Consider the following 17,090-nt stretch of genomic DNA (forward strand, 5'->3'; position numbering starts at 1 on the left):
TACTGGGCTTTATACTATTTACTGTAAACATACAGTATAATTACAGTACATACTTTATAAGTGTACACTCTTTTTTACCTGTTCTGTATTTTTGCAGAAAACTTTTACGAAATTGGGTTAAAGGTGCAGAGGATGCCATATTTTTTTCATTGCCTCCTCTTGACAAATCGCTTACTGTAACTGTATTGTTTCCTCATTCTTGCACTTTGCTCTATGTGCACTTATTTGTGTTGTATATTCTAATAAACACTAAGCTGTCAACATATTCTTGAATCCCAATGAGGTTTTAGTAACAGTGTTTTATGTTGTAGTGTGGGTGATTTTGAGGGCTTGTGTGTCATGTCTGCAGGAAAAGTTTGTTTTTCCTTTTGACCTGAAAATAGTATGTTTGGGAAATTGGGTGAGATGTTATGGATTTGTGTATACTGTTTTGAGAATACGAGGCATCATTTCTAGAAATGTGTTAAAGTATTTGAGAAAAATTGTCATTTTCAGTTTAACTCGGAGCATTCGACCCCCAGCAGATTATTTGATCACTTTAAAACTGTGTGTATTCATTACTGTATCTTATTTCTGCAGGCGCACAGCGTGTCCTCAATTATGAATCTTGTTTATGATTTCTGCAAGCAGAGAGAGACCTAAAACGATCAGTGTGATGCTCTATAAAAAGAGCTGCTGAAGACGGCGAGTCTCATATTCTCACAAACAAAGGTTCTTGTTCAATAAAGACTGAAAATAAAAAAAATGTTTTTGTCGTCATTTACTCGCCCTCTTGTCATTCCAAAACACGTATGACTTTCTTTCTTCCGCAGAACACAAAAGAAGATATTTTGAAGAATGTCTGTAACCATGCAACACTCAACCCCATTGACTTCCATTGTATGGACACCAGACTACATAAACATTTCTCAAAATATCTTCTTTTGCGTTCCGCTGAAGAAAAAGACACAAACCTGTTTTGAACAACATGAGGTGAATAAATGAGCAATGTTAATTCTGTAAAATCCATAAGTTTCTTCATCGCTGTGACGAACTCTTTGTAGCCCTTTGATAAGTGTAGAGAATTTTCCAGGCTCTAGTTTGACTTTGATGCTCTTCTCAGGATCTATTACTGGCCTTTACTCCCTCATGAAAAGAGCAAAGAGAAACTAATTAATGATTGAAGTGTTTAATGGGAAGTGCACATGTGTGTGTCCGTGTGTAAATGTCACATGTGTGTTTCACCTCTCGTTGCCGTCATGTTTATTGAGAACAGGACTCCTTTATACATTTTTAAAATGAGCTTGCATGGGTTGTGTGATTCACTGCATGTATCATTTAGCATTGCAAAAGTTTGATCTGAAATATTCATACAGTATGAATTTAAGAAGCTCTTAGTATTTGGTCTGTTTTGTTTTTGCTTTTCTGACATCAGCAGTGGATCAAAATCTGACGATCGTGTTCTCCGGCAGAACCTGAGAATGGTCCTGAACATCTGATGTGTTTCAATTGAAACACATTCGAAGTTTCCGTACAAATATTTTCCAGCCTGATCTAACAGAATTTTTTCGTGGGATCTAATTTGTATAATTGTATATGATGTAAATCATACAAAAAAAGCGACCATTAAGCCCCACTTCAAAATCTAGATCAGACTAAACATACAGATCCATGTGAATTAGCCATCTCGTAAAATAGTAATGAATTGTTATGTAATTGTGTGTTCGGTATTCAGAAAGTCACAAACTGCATATATCATTTCTGACCTAGAAATAGTTAAGAATCTAAAGTATTTTTCCTCATTTTTGTCTTTCATGTCATTTATTCTTGTTCAAACTACTAAAATATTCTGTTTATCTTCTAGCGCTAAAAGATTTCTAAGGCCGCGTTCAGACTTGACTTCTTTTTTGAGAAGAAAATAAATTCTTTTTTATGTTCCAACGGGCGTTTCGGTCGGCATTAAATATTTTTGAGCTTAAGCCTTCTCGACCAATCACGTTCCTCACATGTTGTTATGGAAACGACAGGTCTCTGATATTGGTTAGTTCTGAAAAAGGAGCTTGAGCTTTTTTCAGCCTCAAAAGAACCTCTGAGCTGTAGAAAATGATGCCGGCGCTGGTGTTGAAAGAAGCGCTCAGGACGTTTTGAAAACACGGTTTAGGCCGTGTTCACACTTGACTTCTTTTTTGAAGCTGCCAGCGTTTGTTTAACATTATAATCCTAGGAGTTAACGTTCAAGCGCCTTTTTAAGTTCAAAAAAGTTCAACCTATCGGAAGATAATGCCCTACGTCAAGCATCTTATCTGACAGCTGACCAATGACAAGCGAGAAGCGAGTCCTGTCGTTTCCAAAACAATATGCGAGGAAGGTGATCCTTCTCTTAAAAAAAAAGGCGACCGAAACGTATTTCTATTTGTAAGGTGAAGCCACGGCACGAAGTTCATGGCCTTACTCCATAGGATTGTAATATAAAATGGTAGCAGCTTCAAAAAAGAAGTCAAGTCTGAACACGGCCTAATGTGGTCATTACGTGGCCTTAACTTAACTCTCGGTAGAAGAATCAATAACTGTTGACTAGTTTTCATTTGAATTAATACAATTATTATAAAATACATATCAATATAAATTAAATATCAAAGAAATTGTTATATCATAACTAAACACAGAGCGGAAGTTAGCTTCGGGCCTTACATATAAATACAGCATATAAATATAATGTATGTATGTTTGTGTCTTGCAGGCCAAGCCGTACGTCTTTGACAGAGTTTTTCCGGCGAACTGCACACAAGAGCAGGTGTATAACGCCTGTGCCCAACAGATTGTCAAAGGTATCAGTTAAACAAATGTCTAAAATAATCATCAATCTGTCTTACATTTCAAGTAGTCTGGAGAAAAGCATTATGGGTCATTAAGAGCATCACATATTTTAAAATATCTAGCAATGTTCTGACCTCCAGTTAATGGAGATGGGCTATTTCTAAATTGGTGTTTGTTTCAGTGCCTCGATGTTTAATTATCAGAAGTTTGACTCTGTGTTTCTCTTCTCAGATGTTCTTGAAGGCTACAACGGCACCATCTTTGCTTATGGACAGACATCTTCTGGAAAAACATACACCATGGAGGTACAACAACTCACTTCTTTTTCAGCATCATGTGATGGATTGTTTGAGTAACGGACTGAAACTGAAGGGTCTGTTTGTTGAAAATCTCCCTCTCTCTGTATGTCAGGGAAAACTACACGATCCGAATGGCAGAGGAATCATTCCCAGGATTTCTGAAGACATCTTTAACCACATTTACACCATGGATGAAAACCTGGAGTTCCACATTAAGGTCCTGACGATGAATTCACATTCACACACAGGTTTATATGTACATCGCCTGGTTTATTCACATTTATTCTTCTCTCCTCAGGTCTCCTATTTTGAAGTCTACATGGATAAAATTCGTGATCTGCTTGACGGTGAGTTTTAGTGTTAGAATCATATCAAACAGATGCAGATGGATTTGCGTATATTTACCCTTTAAAAATAATTGAAAATATTATTTTCTCTACAGAAATGAGAATCAAAGGAGAACTAAACAAACATAGAATTACTAATAAACCCAAAGCGACCAAGTTGCTTATTTGTATTCTATGAGTCACTTTTGTGATAATTTCCTCACCCTCACATCATTCCAAATCTGTAAAATGTCTGTTCTGCTAAGGAAGATATTTGGAAGAATGTCAGATCTAATTCCCCATTTTCTGCCAAGGTGAGGAGAACAAATACTGTGGGAGTCAATGGGGGGTGAGATCTGTTTGGTTACTGACATTCTTCCAAATATCTTCCTTTGTGTTCAGTAGAACAAAGGCATTTATACATGTTTGAAACAGAGTAAATGATGACACTAAAAAATGCTTTTTAGGTGAACTATCCCTTAAAGACAATACCAGCAGACTGATAAATGAGAAGAGAGACAGATAAAGATCGACAGCTGTGAGGAGATGAGATCTGTTGCTCTGTAAAGTCGAGATTATCTTTATCTGCTTAGCCGGGATGACGCCAGTCTCACAGGATCTATATTTCATTAAAAAAACAGCCTGATTACTCGTAAAGATGGCGTCTGAATTTTGTTGTCTTTACTGTATCTCAATGTTGTCCATTCATCTTCTCAAAACAAGAAAAGCTCAAAGTCACATGAATATAATAAGAGTAAAAGATGACAGAATAGCGTCTCTTTGATTCATTCACCCTCGCTCATCTCTCTGTGTTTCAGTGAGTAAGACAAACCTAGCCGTTCATGAAGACAAGAACAAAGTTCCGTATGTGAAGGTGAGTTGGATTATTTTTTAACAACCCACTGATGTCATTTCACGTCTACAAAAGCATGCCAGTTTGACTGCCAGGGTGTTCAGGGTGGTTCCTCAAAGATCCAAAAATCTCCATCGGGCAGAATCTCTACAATATCTCTACAATCTCGGGTATTTTCTTCAATAGAAATGTTTTATTCTCGTGCCAGGTGAACATCACGATTCTGAAAACTCAGGAAAGTTATTGCACAGACTACATTAAGAGACAATGACATGTCTAATCTTCATATGTGAATAAACAGAGCTGAGATATTGAGACACAGCTGATTTATAACAGACTCTCCTTCTCTAAATGTTTAATGTATCTTAGGAACTCAGCTGGAATCTGCTGATAAGAGTTTTATTCTAACAACATTTGACAGATCCAACACCTGCTATTAAGTTTATTGACTGAATGTGTGTGTGTGTGTGTGTGTGTGTGTGTAGGGATGTACTGAGCGTTTCGTCTCCAGTCCTGAAGAAGTGATGGATGTTATCGATGAAGGAAAAAGCAACCGGCATGTCGCTGTTACAAGTTAGTTTTTCCAAAACAAATGATTTTTGGATATATACAATGGTAGTATGATAGTATTTAGAGTAATGTACCTTATAAATAATTATATGATTATTCTGTAGGATTTTAAAATCTATATATCAAAGGATGATGGTATTAATATTTGATATCTCTGTATTACACAAGAACAAAACAAATCGCTGCTGTCCTTTTGAAACCTCAAATGTCCACATTTCGTGGTATTTCTTTTTTGCCATGAATCATTATTATTAGTCACCCTTTATGTTTGTCACTGGGTTTTGCAAATATTTGACCAATAAAAAGTATTAAAATGTGCTTGTCAACTTTGACAACACGTTATTTAATAAATGAAGGTACCATTTCATGGACATCCGAGGTTTCAGAAGGGCAGGGATTATATGTCTGTTTGCAACAGTAATAATTCAAAAATCATGTTTTTTATTATGTCATCATGTTTTATAGTTTATTTTGTTAGTTTGTTATATTTTTTGAGTTATCACGGATTAAATAAAAATAAAAACCTTCAGTTTGATTGATATTAATTGGAATACACGATAAAAAAACATGATTCAATTATCACATTTTGTAACCAAACTCTTCAAATATCGTCAACACTGTTTTGCATTGACTTTGAATGTGTGAATGACTGACCTGAGATCAGTATACAAGCAGGTTCCTGAAGATGTTTTCTGTGTCAGATATGAACGAGCACAGCTCTCGGAGTCACAGCATATTTCTCATCAACATCAAACAAGAGCACGTGGAGACGGAGCAGAAACTCTGTGGAAAACTTTATCTGGTGGACCTGGCGGGAAGTGAGAAGGTTACATCATCACTATATTTTTAACATCATTAGACTTCTAACTAGCTTTACCTGAGACAATTTCAGCATCTCATCTGACGTCTGTGTGTCTCTCAGGTGAGTAAGACGGGGGCTGAAGGCTCGGTTCTGGATGAGGCCAAGAACATCAATAAATCTCTGTCTGCACTGGGAAATGTTATATCAGCTCTTGCTGAGGGTACAGTAAGTACAGTCACTGATATACTTCAACAACAGCACAAAAAAGTGCTTTGAAACCCAACGTAAATGTCCTACTAAAAGATTTTAAAGAGTAAACAAGTTTTATGTTTCCTTTTACTGCGGCGCGAGTTGAAATTATTTTCAACCCAGGACCACTAAAACAACACACTTACACAGAATAATTCAATCTCTCTCTCTCTCTCTCTCTCTCTGTGTGTGTGTGTGTGTGTGCAGAAGACTCATGTACCGTACAGAGACAGTAAAATGACACGGATCCTGCAGGATTCACTCGGAGGAAACTGCAGGACCACTATGTTCATTTGCTGCTCCCCATCAGCCTTCAATGATGCTGAGACCAAATCCACTCTCATGTTTGGACAACGGTAACACACACGCGTACACGCACACACAGACACACACACAAATACACATGCACAAAAACTCACTTGAATACGCACCCACAAACACACACACACACAAACAAAAAAACACATAAACATCTACACACACACGTAGTTACAGAAACAAACAAACATACACACACAAACAAACACACTTGAAACACAACAAACAGATTGAAACACACACAAACGTAATGTAAAATAAACACAAATACACAGATATGCACATATGCACAAACGCAGATATACACGCACACACATACAAACACATACGCAAACACTCACACACTTAAACAAACAAACAAAAACACGCTTTAACATTGACAAATGACAAACATATGTGAAATAAACACACACAACCTACACAAACACACACATAACGAACACACAAAGACGCACATGCATATAAAGAAGCACACACACACAAACACACTTGAAGCACAACAAACACATTGAAACACACATAATGTAAAATAAACACAAATACACACAAATGCACAAACACACATATACGCGTGCACATACAAACAAATACGCACACACCTAACAAACACAGAAAAACACACACATACACACACTCACAAACACACAAAGATGCACATGCATATAAAGAAACAAATACACACACAAACACACTTGAAACACAACAAACACATTGAAACACACACAAACGTAATGTAAAATAAACACAAATACACAGATATGCACATATGCACAAACGCAGATATACACGCACACACATACAAACACATACGCAAACACTCACACACTTAAACAAACAAACAAACAAAAACACGCTTTAACATTGACAAATGACAAACATATGTGAAATAAACACACACAACCTACACAAACACACACATAACGAACACACAAAGACGCACATGCATATAAAGAAGCACACACACACAAACACACTTGAAACACAACAAACACATTGAAACACACATAATGTAAAATAAACACAAATACACACAAATGCACAAACACACATATACACGTACACATACAAACAAATACGCACGCACGCACCTAACAAACACAGACAAACACACACATACACACACTCACAAACACACAAAGATGCACATGCATATAAAGAAACAAACACACACACACATACTTGAAACATAACAAACACATTGAAACACACATAATGTAAAATAAACACAAATACACACTAATGCACAAACACACATATACGCGTGCACATACAAACAAATACGCACACACCTAACAAACACAGAAAAACACACACATACACACACTCACAAACACACAAAGATGCACATGCATATAAAGAAACAAATACACACACAAACACACTTGAAACACAACAAACACATTGAAACACTCACAAACGTAATGTAAAATAAACACAAATACACACATATGCACAAACACACATATACGCATGCACATACAAACACATACGCACACGAATAAACACACACACTTAGTGTAAAATAAACACACAAATAAGCACACACATGTACAAGTACACAAAAATACACGCACAAACACATACAATTATCCAGTACATAAACACAGATGCACACACCAACACACGCATGCTCACACAAAAATATAGACGCATGCTAACGCACAAATACACACAAATAAACACAAACTCAAATACACAAATGAATACACTCACACTTATTCACACAAACACACACATACGTACAGAACACACAAATAAACCTTTACACAAATAAGCACATATGCAAACAAACACTTATACACACAAATACACACTCACTCAGAATGAAGCTGAACTACATAAATCTCTCTACAGTGCAAAGACTATAAAGAACTCAGCGTCTGTCAACATAGAGCTCACAGCTGAGCAGTGGAAGAGAAAATATGAGAGAGAGAAAGAGAAGAACAAGAGCCTGAAGGAGAACATGATGAGACTGGAGGCGGAGCTTCAGCTCTGGAGAAATGGTGAGCATCATTCATCACTACATGATTTAATCTTTTCTGTATGATCTTACTGTTTAATTATAACACAATAAGTGGGTTGGTAAAGTGTGTGATTGTGATCCAGGTGAATCTGTCTCAGAGATGGAGCTCGGCCGTGTGTTGCCTGTTGATTCAGATCATGAAACACCTTCAGACACCCGAGAAACTCACACAGACTCAACATGCACCGAACTCTCAGAGGACGCGATACGTGGACTCTACAAACAACTCGATGACAAGGTCACAACACACACACAAACGTGCTTTAGAACAAAATGCACACATGCAAAAACTTGTGTAAAGGTTGTCAATGTGCTGTCTGTCTCTGACAGGACGATGAGATTTATTTACAGTGTCAGCTGGTTGAGAAACTGAAGGAACAGATGCTGCATCAAGAGGAGGTAAAACAGGGTTTTGTCTCTGAACATGAAACCGCATCGTGAATTAAATTATTCCTTTGGAAAAAGGTCAGAACATTTAAAACCCATCATACACTGTGTGTTTAGCTGCTGGCGTCGTCTCAAAGTGACAGTGAGCGTGTGCAGTGTGAGCTGAGCCGTCTGCAGGCCCAGAGCGACAGCGCTAAAGCAGAAGTGAAAGAAGTTCTGCAGGCGCTGGAAGAACTCGCCCTCAACTATGACCTGAAGATCCAAGAGGTTGAAGACAAGATCGTCCACAACCGGCTGCTCACGGAAGAGCTCGCTCACAAAACTGTACGGATCTTTTCTCTCTTTATCTCTTGAGTTTTTCAAGTAAATAAGAAACAACACAAACACCAGAAATGCAGTTAGGCCCCCCATGAATTATTTGAGAATTGTTGCATTAGGTCATTTAAGTAACTTCAGCGTTCATTCATTCACTATTATATAATATTATGTGAATTATGATATTATATATGATATAAGATACATGACATGATACGGTATATGATATGGAATGGTATTGTATGGTATGATATAATATATGTAAGGGATGATCCACAGCTAGCCGTGCATTAAAGGCTTTTAATTAGTGCTGTCAAACGATTAATCGCGATTAATCGCATCCAGAATAAAAGTTTGTGTTTAAATAATACATCTATGCGCAATGTACATATTCTTTTTGCATGATAACACACACACACATAAATATATTTAAGAAAAAATATAAGGTAAATATAAATAAATAAATATAATGTGTAAACATGTGTATGTGTTTACAAATAAAACATAATAATATGCACAATTCACAGAGAAATATTATGTAATCATGATTGATCTTTTGACAGCCCTAGTTTTAATGCACAAAGTGGGGGCCAAGAACCACCAGACGCAAAGTGCATTAAAATCCTATAATGCTCAGCTAGCCATGGATTATCCTTCTTATACCATGGTCAAATGCCAAATTTAAGCTGTCTTTGATGTTAACAGTGTCATTTTGTAGCAGACAGGTGAAAATTACAGTTATTATCATCAGTTAATTTCAAAGTCGATCAAACTGACTGGAATTACCCGTGCGTTAAACAGTTTTAACGCACACCTTCCAGCCAATCAGAATCGAGTATTTAAACAGACCATGGTATAAATGGTATAATACTATACAATACGAAACGACATATAAGATATATGATATTATATATTATACTATATATGATATGATATAATACATGATATGTTATGATATATGATTCATCACAGTCAGATCTGATGTGTTTGGAGGCGGAGTTTTCACGGCTGCAGGAAGTCAGCGGTCAGCAGAGGAAATGCATCACTGAGATGCTCAACAGCCTCATGAAAGACCTCAATGATTTCAGCTTCATACTGGGAAACGGTGACATCAGACTGGTGAGAGTTTCTCCCCGTTACAGATAAAAGTGACATAAACAAATCATTTGTAGAACAACCACAATAAATAATCTGAGAACAATAATATGTCGTGATCTCAGACTTTTGGACCCTGCTGTGTAGTACCTCGTGAAGTTCAATGTCTCTGTCTGTGTCCCAGCCGTGTGATCTGTCAGGCGTGTTGGAAGAGGAGTACGCTGTGGTGTGTGTGTATGTGAGTAAGATAAAATCAGAGCTGAAGTCGGTGGTCAAACGCTGCAGACAGCTGGAGGCTCTTCAGTCCGACTGTCATCGCAAGATGGAGGAAACGGGTCGAGAGCTGTCGAGCTGTCAGCTGCGCATTTCACAGGTCTGAAAACACACACAGATACATAAACAAACATGGTACACACTCAAGTTCAGAGTTTATTCGTCACATACAAAACCATACATAGTACCACTATGTGTGTGCATTTCAGCATGAGGCGAAGAGGAGATCCCTGACAGAGTACACACACAACGTTGAACTCAAGAAGAGACAGCTGGAGGAGAACTATGACAGTCTGAGTGAAGAACTTGCTAAACTGCGGTCTGCAGGTGCACTAGAACACACACACACACGCTCACACATGCACACAAACATGCGCTAACACACACACACGCTCACACATGCACATACACACGGACAAATATGCACACACGCACAAACAATACACACGCGCAGGCTCGCATACACACACACTCGCTTACACACACACACACACTCGCTTACACACGCATTCATACGCACACACATGCAGACACACTTAAACACATATGCACACACACAATATTCTGAATGTTATACTCTGTGTTTGCAGAGAACGTTTCAGAGGATCCATCACACACAGAAGAGTCTGGAAATGTAAAGGTATGAAACATTTTACTTTAGAAACTTTACTGTTCGGTTCACAGCCACCAGTGAGAGCAGATAGTACTGTAAGAAACTGTGTCTCACTGCCTTATTTTTCTGCTGTATAGTCTCACAAACCTGTGGAGCAGAAGAAAGATGTTCAGCGTGATCCAAAACACAAGCAGCTCGGCCGTCTGCGTGATGACATCAACCACAAACAGAAGATCATCGACGAACTCAGAGAGTCAGAAACTCTTCCACACAATCTCTCTCTTTCACTGACGTCTTCTGCTTTGTGTCGAACTGTTTGTGTTTGTGTGCAGTGATAATCAGAGGCTGAGTCTGGAGCTGGAGCAGATGAGCATCGAGTTCACATCGCTCAAGAACAGAGAACATCAGAAAACCATCCAGCTGGAGGAGCTCAAGTGAGATTCAGCACTGACAAATACATACATTGCACTGCGGTTAGATAATGAGATGAGACGAGACGAGTGATGTTGTGGGGTGAAGAGAGACGAAGTGAGATGAGATAAGATAAAATGAAGTGAGGTTGTCGGAGCCGATGGTCGAGCGGTTCGTGCTCTGACATAAGGCGCTGGTGCGTCCTGGGCGACCCGAGTTCGAATCCCGTCTCGTGGTCCTTTCCCCGAACCCACCCCCTCTCTCTCATCCACTTCGCTTCCTGTCCTCTCCAAAATCACTGTCTGTCCAATAAAGGCAAAAAAGGCAAAACAAAAATGAAGTTTAGTGAGGTTAAATGAGATGAGAAGTTGAGATAAGATGAAGAAATGTGAAGTGAGATGAGATGATGATATAACATAATATAAAAATGAGATAAGATGAAGTTAAATGAGATGAGATGTGGTAAATTGAGATGAGATGAAGAAACGTGAACTGAGATGAGAAGATGATTGAAAAAATAATTAAAATGAGATAAGATATGATTAAGTGAGAAGAGATGAGATAAAATGAGATGAGATAAAATGAGGTTAAGTGAGATGAGAAAATGAGATTAGATGAAGAAAGGTGAAGTGACATGAGATGAGAAGAGAAGATGATATAAAGTGAAGTAAAATGAGATGAGATAAAATGAAGTAAGATTAGAGAAAATACATTTAGATTAGATGAGATAAGATAAAGTGAGATGAGATAAGGTAAGAAGAGATCATATAAAATGACATGAGAAAAGATAAGATGAGACTTGATGATACTACAAGATAACGTGAAGTGAGATGAGACGATATGAGACAAGGTGAGATGAGGAAATAAGGAAAATGGGATAAATTGAAGTAATGTGAGATAAGATTATGTGAGATGAGAAAAGATGAGTTGAGATCATTTACGTGCTGAAGGCTTGTGTATTGTTGCAGATATCTGAATGAACGTCACGAGCAGGCCAAACAGGACATGAAGGGTCTGGAGGAGACAGTTGTGAGTATCCACCAGACTGTAAGAAATGATCGTCACAGTGAAGAATACTCCTGTGATACATCTGTCCTTGATTCTTCTTTGCAAAGGCCCGAGAACTCCAGACCCTTCACAATCTGAGGAAGCTGTTCGTTCAAGACCTCACGGCTCGAGTTAAACGGGTGAGTTCGCCTGAACCCCATAAACACTGACCCCAAGCAATGATTTGAGTTTGTAACCTCGTGTTTTTTTATCTGTGTTCTAGGGCTCTGAGATGGAGCTGGATGATAGCTGGGGGTGTTCAACCCAGAAACAGAAGATCTCCTTTCTTGAGAACAACCTGGATCAGCTCACAAAAGTTCACAAACAGGTTCAGAGTACATTTGTGCAATACAGAAACGTCCCATTACTGGACCTATGAGTTCATTGTGATTCTTCTAGTTGAAAAAAATGGAGGACAAATACATGAAAACTGAGATATGCCTTTTTATAAATCAATGAATGAACTGCGTTGCGTTGATTCTCTGCTTTTCTCTCAGCTGGTTCGTGACAATGCAGATTTGCGCTGCGAGCTTCCGAAGCTGGAGAAACGTCTTCGTTCTACGGCTGAGCGAGTTCGGGCGTTGGAGGATGCACTGAGAGACGCCAAAGAAGGAGCAATGAAAGACCGCCATCGCTACCATCAAGAAGTAGAGCGAATCAAAGAAGTCATGAGAGTCAGGAACCCGTTCAGACGACCTCACTCGGCTCTGATTGGTCAGTTTCGAGGCTCAACTATTCTTCTTAGACATCCGTGAGATTAAACAGAGGCCAAATGGAAACTTCTGCTTTAGTCTCATCTGCGTCCCAAATATTTCTCATAAAAGGAGAAGTCTCACAAATGTCTCTGTCATTAGAGTTTGAAAAGAGATGTCAACGATGTGTCAAACCGATAAATCAATGTTATCAAACATTTCTCGTCATCTCACATCATTCATCTCCACTTTACACCGCCACACTCTTCATGTGTTTCAACAATCACGCTCTCATTTATTTATGAGACTCGAACGAAACGAAACTCTCCGGAGCTATGAAAGAGCAATAACATTTTAATTTGCTAAAATGAATATTTTTGTTCCTTCAGCTAAACCGATTCGTCCAGGACATTACCCCGCTTCCCAACCTGTCAATCACATGGTCCTGCACAGCAGGGATCAGCCAATCACCTTCAGCAATGTGATGTTCAACGGCGTTCCTCAGAAACACAAATCCTCAAAAACAAACTCCAGCATGTGAGTTACTTTCTGTTCTGATCTGACTGGTTTATTTTCTGTCACAGTCGACTGATCTCAGATCTGTATGTGTTAACAGCAAGCTGTCTGAGGATGAGAGACACATCACAGCAATTGCCACCGACTCCATGAACTCCTCTCATAACATGAACATCACTAACGGTAATCCACATCACTTCATGAGTCACATCTGTCTGTGATCTGATTCGCCGAGTGAATCTTCTTATAATCTCACACTGTATGTTTTTCAACAGGTAATGCTCGAGATGTCAATGATAACAGGCAAGTGTCCACGTGTGTGATTTACATTTACACTTACATTTATTCATGTGGGAAGTAGGAGAGCATTTAACATTTTGTCGTCAAAAACGTGAAGTCCAATTATTGCCTTAAAATTGTTTCTGTTTTTTCTGCTGTAGCGTGTGTCAAAATGGAGAATCTACAACCATCGGGGAAAATCAGATCAGATCAGATGAACTTCAACAGAATCACAACGTTCATGAGCAACACACTGTCAGCTAATCACATACAAACACAAACAGGTAAAGCAACCGACAAGAGTATAGTGACGGTACCGTGGAAAAATAAAGGAATCTGGCAATTGTAGATTTATACACATTACCGTTCAAAAGTTTAGAGTCACTTAACCGATTATTTTGGCCTTACAAACCATTGAGATCTATACGCTTAAAGAGCGTTTCTTAAAATACAGTGTTATGTTGCTGTGTGTGAATGTAAGCAGTCTTCCAAGTTGTAATGCCGAAAGTGAACGAATAACAAAGTTCTTGGTTTGGGAAAAAAGGAGTCGACTCTGAATCACGCGAACGAGGCTTTGGTCGTTCTAATTTCAGTTCCAGGTCAGATTTGCGTCAGTACGTGTAATGCCCATTCCCTTTTCGACGCTGTATGAGGTAGACCAATCACAGCAGAATAGACCATCTGACCAATCAGATCAGATGATTGGTTGACAGAAAGGACAGGTGAATCTCTGAACGAATCATTTGAGAGTCAGTCAAGAACTAAGTTAATAACAACTGCGTATTATTAGAAAATGAAAGCGTTTTTACACCTTGTGTACGTGTAACTTATTGTCGACACTCCATTAAAAGTGGGACCTTACAAATGACAAAATATTTGCAGAGTTTGGTTCCAAAACGAGATAAAGTATTTTCAAAAAAGTTTTTATTGTGTTAGTTAGCTGTATTTTTTGAGTAATTGTGGATTAAATCAAAACAAACCATCTGCCGTTTGATTGATATTAACTGGAGAGCACAATAAAAAATAAGATTTTTGAAAAATCAAATTTTGGAACCAAACTCTTTATTTACTCTTTAATTGTATAAAACTATTGTTTTGCAGACACAAATATAATTGTGCAAACATTCTTTCATTACAACAAAAATGTCATGTAATAAAATGTCTTATAAATGGAAGAATTGGACTGAATAATGAAGAAAAACAGTCATACGAAGTCAGAATAGGTGTGAATTTTTTGCAATATTTTTATTTTATTTCATATGTGTTTTCCAGAAGTAAAAAAGCCATTCGTGGATGAATGAATAATGACAGAATTTAATTTTTGGGTGGACTATCACAAACAATTATAGCTTAAATAACAAAGTATCTTCTACATTACAATAAAAATATCCATTGTATTGTTTATATATTGTTGGGATAAAGAATATTAACAGTGCTGTTGTTCATTTCTAGGTGATTCCAGACTTCTGAATTCTCTTCTGTATATTTGCATGTTGCCTGCCTGCAGATCTCAGCGATGCTGTGTTTATGTGTCCTGTAACCTCACACACTTACAGCGTTAATAATGCTCTGAAACCGTCACAGATGATGTGAAAGATCAAGACCAGTGACATAATGTTAATCATATTAGTAATAAATCATGAGAATGTTACTGATTCCCCAGAACGACCCAACACAGAAAATGTCATCTTGCTGTTTGTTCACAAAGGGTAGCGTGATGGTGCGGCAAATTTTTTATGTAGTTGTACCTATTTTTATACAGACATTTGAATGACAGAGTAGCGTTACGTCAGCCAGTGTATTTGTTTTGCGTCGATTTGTATGCATTATTTAGCTCAGCTATCGTTGTTTAATGTACACAAACTTGATATTGTTTTCACGTATGATTACAAACTATAAAGAGAGTTAGAAATTCAGAGCAATGTTTGCGAAATATTTATAAAAAGTTTGAGATCTAAAAGAATCGAGTGAGATGATTAAAGATCGAATCTATTAAATATATAGAAAAAAGACAGGAGAGAAAACGTTTATAGAATAATTCTTCAAATCATGATTTTCTACACTTCAGTGTAAAATCACTCTGAAAGACCTGATAATATTACATATTATTTTATAGTTTATTAGTTTATAGTTTCAATTATTATATTTTATTAATTAATATATATATATTTTAAATGAGCACATTCCGAATGTCCCCAAACGAACATTTTACTCAACTTTACTACAAATTTGTTCTCCCACCAGATGAACACGTACACACACACACACACACACACACACACACCGTGATCAGACACAGTCACATCAGTCAGTGTGACCCCTGATCAGATAAAGAATCACGTGTGTGTGTGTGTGTGTTTGTGTGTGACCTCTGAACTCTCTGTACATCCTGATCTTTCAATCAGGACGGGAGAAATCAGTGATATTTTTTGAAAGGCCACAGGATTGTATGGTATTCCCGGAAACATTAATATTTTGAATTTTCGCTTTTTTGGTTTTGTTCACTATGCCTACTTTAGGCTCTTAAGACAAAATGTTAAATGCCGTCTTATTTGTTGTTTTTATACTCATAGTAGCTTTATGTGGGATGTGCATTTGGAATTTGTATTTGCATTATGTCATATGAGTAATCAAAATATAATGAAGATTTATTATAAATAATACACACGCTTGATCTGGTAACATCAGTTATAATACATAATAACATTGACAGGACATACTGCAATGCATTGCAACACATGTATAAGACATTATTCATTCTTAACCTTCTTACATTTTAAAGATAACCGCTACATCATCTGATCTTCAGACTACTGGATGTAATGAGAAATCATGTACATTACTGTAGATTGTACACTCATTCAAGAGAAATGAAATAATAAAAGCTCAGCACAGCCCATTTTGAATACTGAAAAGTCATGCACAGTGAGATTTATAAACCAATATACCCGCTGATGGACCGATGATGTGTATGATATCATTTGTTGTGTTTTGTTGTGCATGACAGATGTGTCGTCCCATGAAAACATCCCATGTTTCAATAAAGAGCATCCGGTACATGTGTAGTGTGTTTTCTGAACCACTTTTGTGACACGTTTGATATTTTGTTATTTATTGAATTCTTCACACATATATATATATATAAGATTAATGTCCATTTACTTTTTAAGGATCAGGAGTGTAAAGAATCTGCCATTCTGTCATATTATTGAAGTGAAGTTCAGAT

At 37.5% G+C, this 17,090-nt stretch overlaps 1 protein-coding gene across 1 annotated transcript in view; it reads left to right on the forward strand.

The window, feature by feature from the left end:
* Window positions 1-16,910, forward strand: part of kif5ab (kinesin family member 5A, b) — a 22,906-nt gene extending 5,996 nt beyond the window's left edge. Inside the window, exons 2-29 of the mRNA XM_056751182.1 lie at window positions 2,720-2,807; window positions 3,028-3,101; window positions 3,208-3,312; window positions 3,394-3,442; window positions 4,240-4,295; window positions 4,760-4,847; window positions 5,546-5,670; window positions 5,767-5,871; window positions 6,103-6,251; window positions 8,068-8,216; window positions 8,320-8,474; window positions 8,567-8,635; window positions 8,741-8,947; window positions 9,911-10,057; window positions 10,218-10,406; window positions 10,516-10,633; window positions 10,897-10,946; window positions 11,057-11,172; window positions 11,252-11,353; window positions 12,299-12,359; window positions 12,446-12,517; window positions 12,601-12,705; window positions 12,875-13,091; window positions 13,459-13,606; window positions 13,686-13,768; window positions 13,861-13,888; window positions 14,026-14,148; window positions 15,317-16,910. Coding sequence (XP_056607160.1) covers window positions 2,720-2,807; window positions 3,028-3,101; window positions 3,208-3,312; window positions 3,394-3,442; window positions 4,240-4,295; window positions 4,760-4,847; window positions 5,546-5,670; window positions 5,767-5,871; window positions 6,103-6,251; window positions 8,068-8,216; window positions 8,320-8,474; window positions 8,567-8,635; window positions 8,741-8,947; window positions 9,911-10,057; window positions 10,218-10,406; window positions 10,516-10,633; window positions 10,897-10,946; window positions 11,057-11,172; window positions 11,252-11,353; window positions 12,299-12,359; window positions 12,446-12,517; window positions 12,601-12,705; window positions 12,875-13,091; window positions 13,459-13,606; window positions 13,686-13,768; window positions 13,861-13,888; window positions 14,026-14,128 — 2,958 coding nt within the window. The 3' untranslated portion in view covers window positions 14,129-14,148; window positions 15,317-16,910. The remainder of the gene's footprint in view (window positions 1-2,719; window positions 2,808-3,027; window positions 3,102-3,207; window positions 3,313-3,393; window positions 3,443-4,239; window positions 4,296-4,759; window positions 4,848-5,545; window positions 5,671-5,766; window positions 5,872-6,102; window positions 6,252-8,067; window positions 8,217-8,319; window positions 8,475-8,566; window positions 8,636-8,740; window positions 8,948-9,910; window positions 10,058-10,217; window positions 10,407-10,515; window positions 10,634-10,896; window positions 10,947-11,056; window positions 11,173-11,251; window positions 11,354-12,298; window positions 12,360-12,445; window positions 12,518-12,600; window positions 12,706-12,874; window positions 13,092-13,458; window positions 13,607-13,685; window positions 13,769-13,860; window positions 13,889-14,025; window positions 14,149-15,316) is intronic.
* Window positions 16,911-17,090: the final 180 nt, after the last annotated feature.

The sequence above is a fragment of the Triplophysa dalaica genome, chromosome 6 (assembly GCF_015846415.1).
Source record: "Triplophysa dalaica isolate WHDGS20190420 chromosome 6, ASM1584641v1, whole genome shotgun sequence".
Taxonomy (NCBI): Eukaryota; Metazoa; Chordata; class Actinopteri; order Cypriniformes; family Nemacheilidae; genus Triplophysa; species Triplophysa dalaica.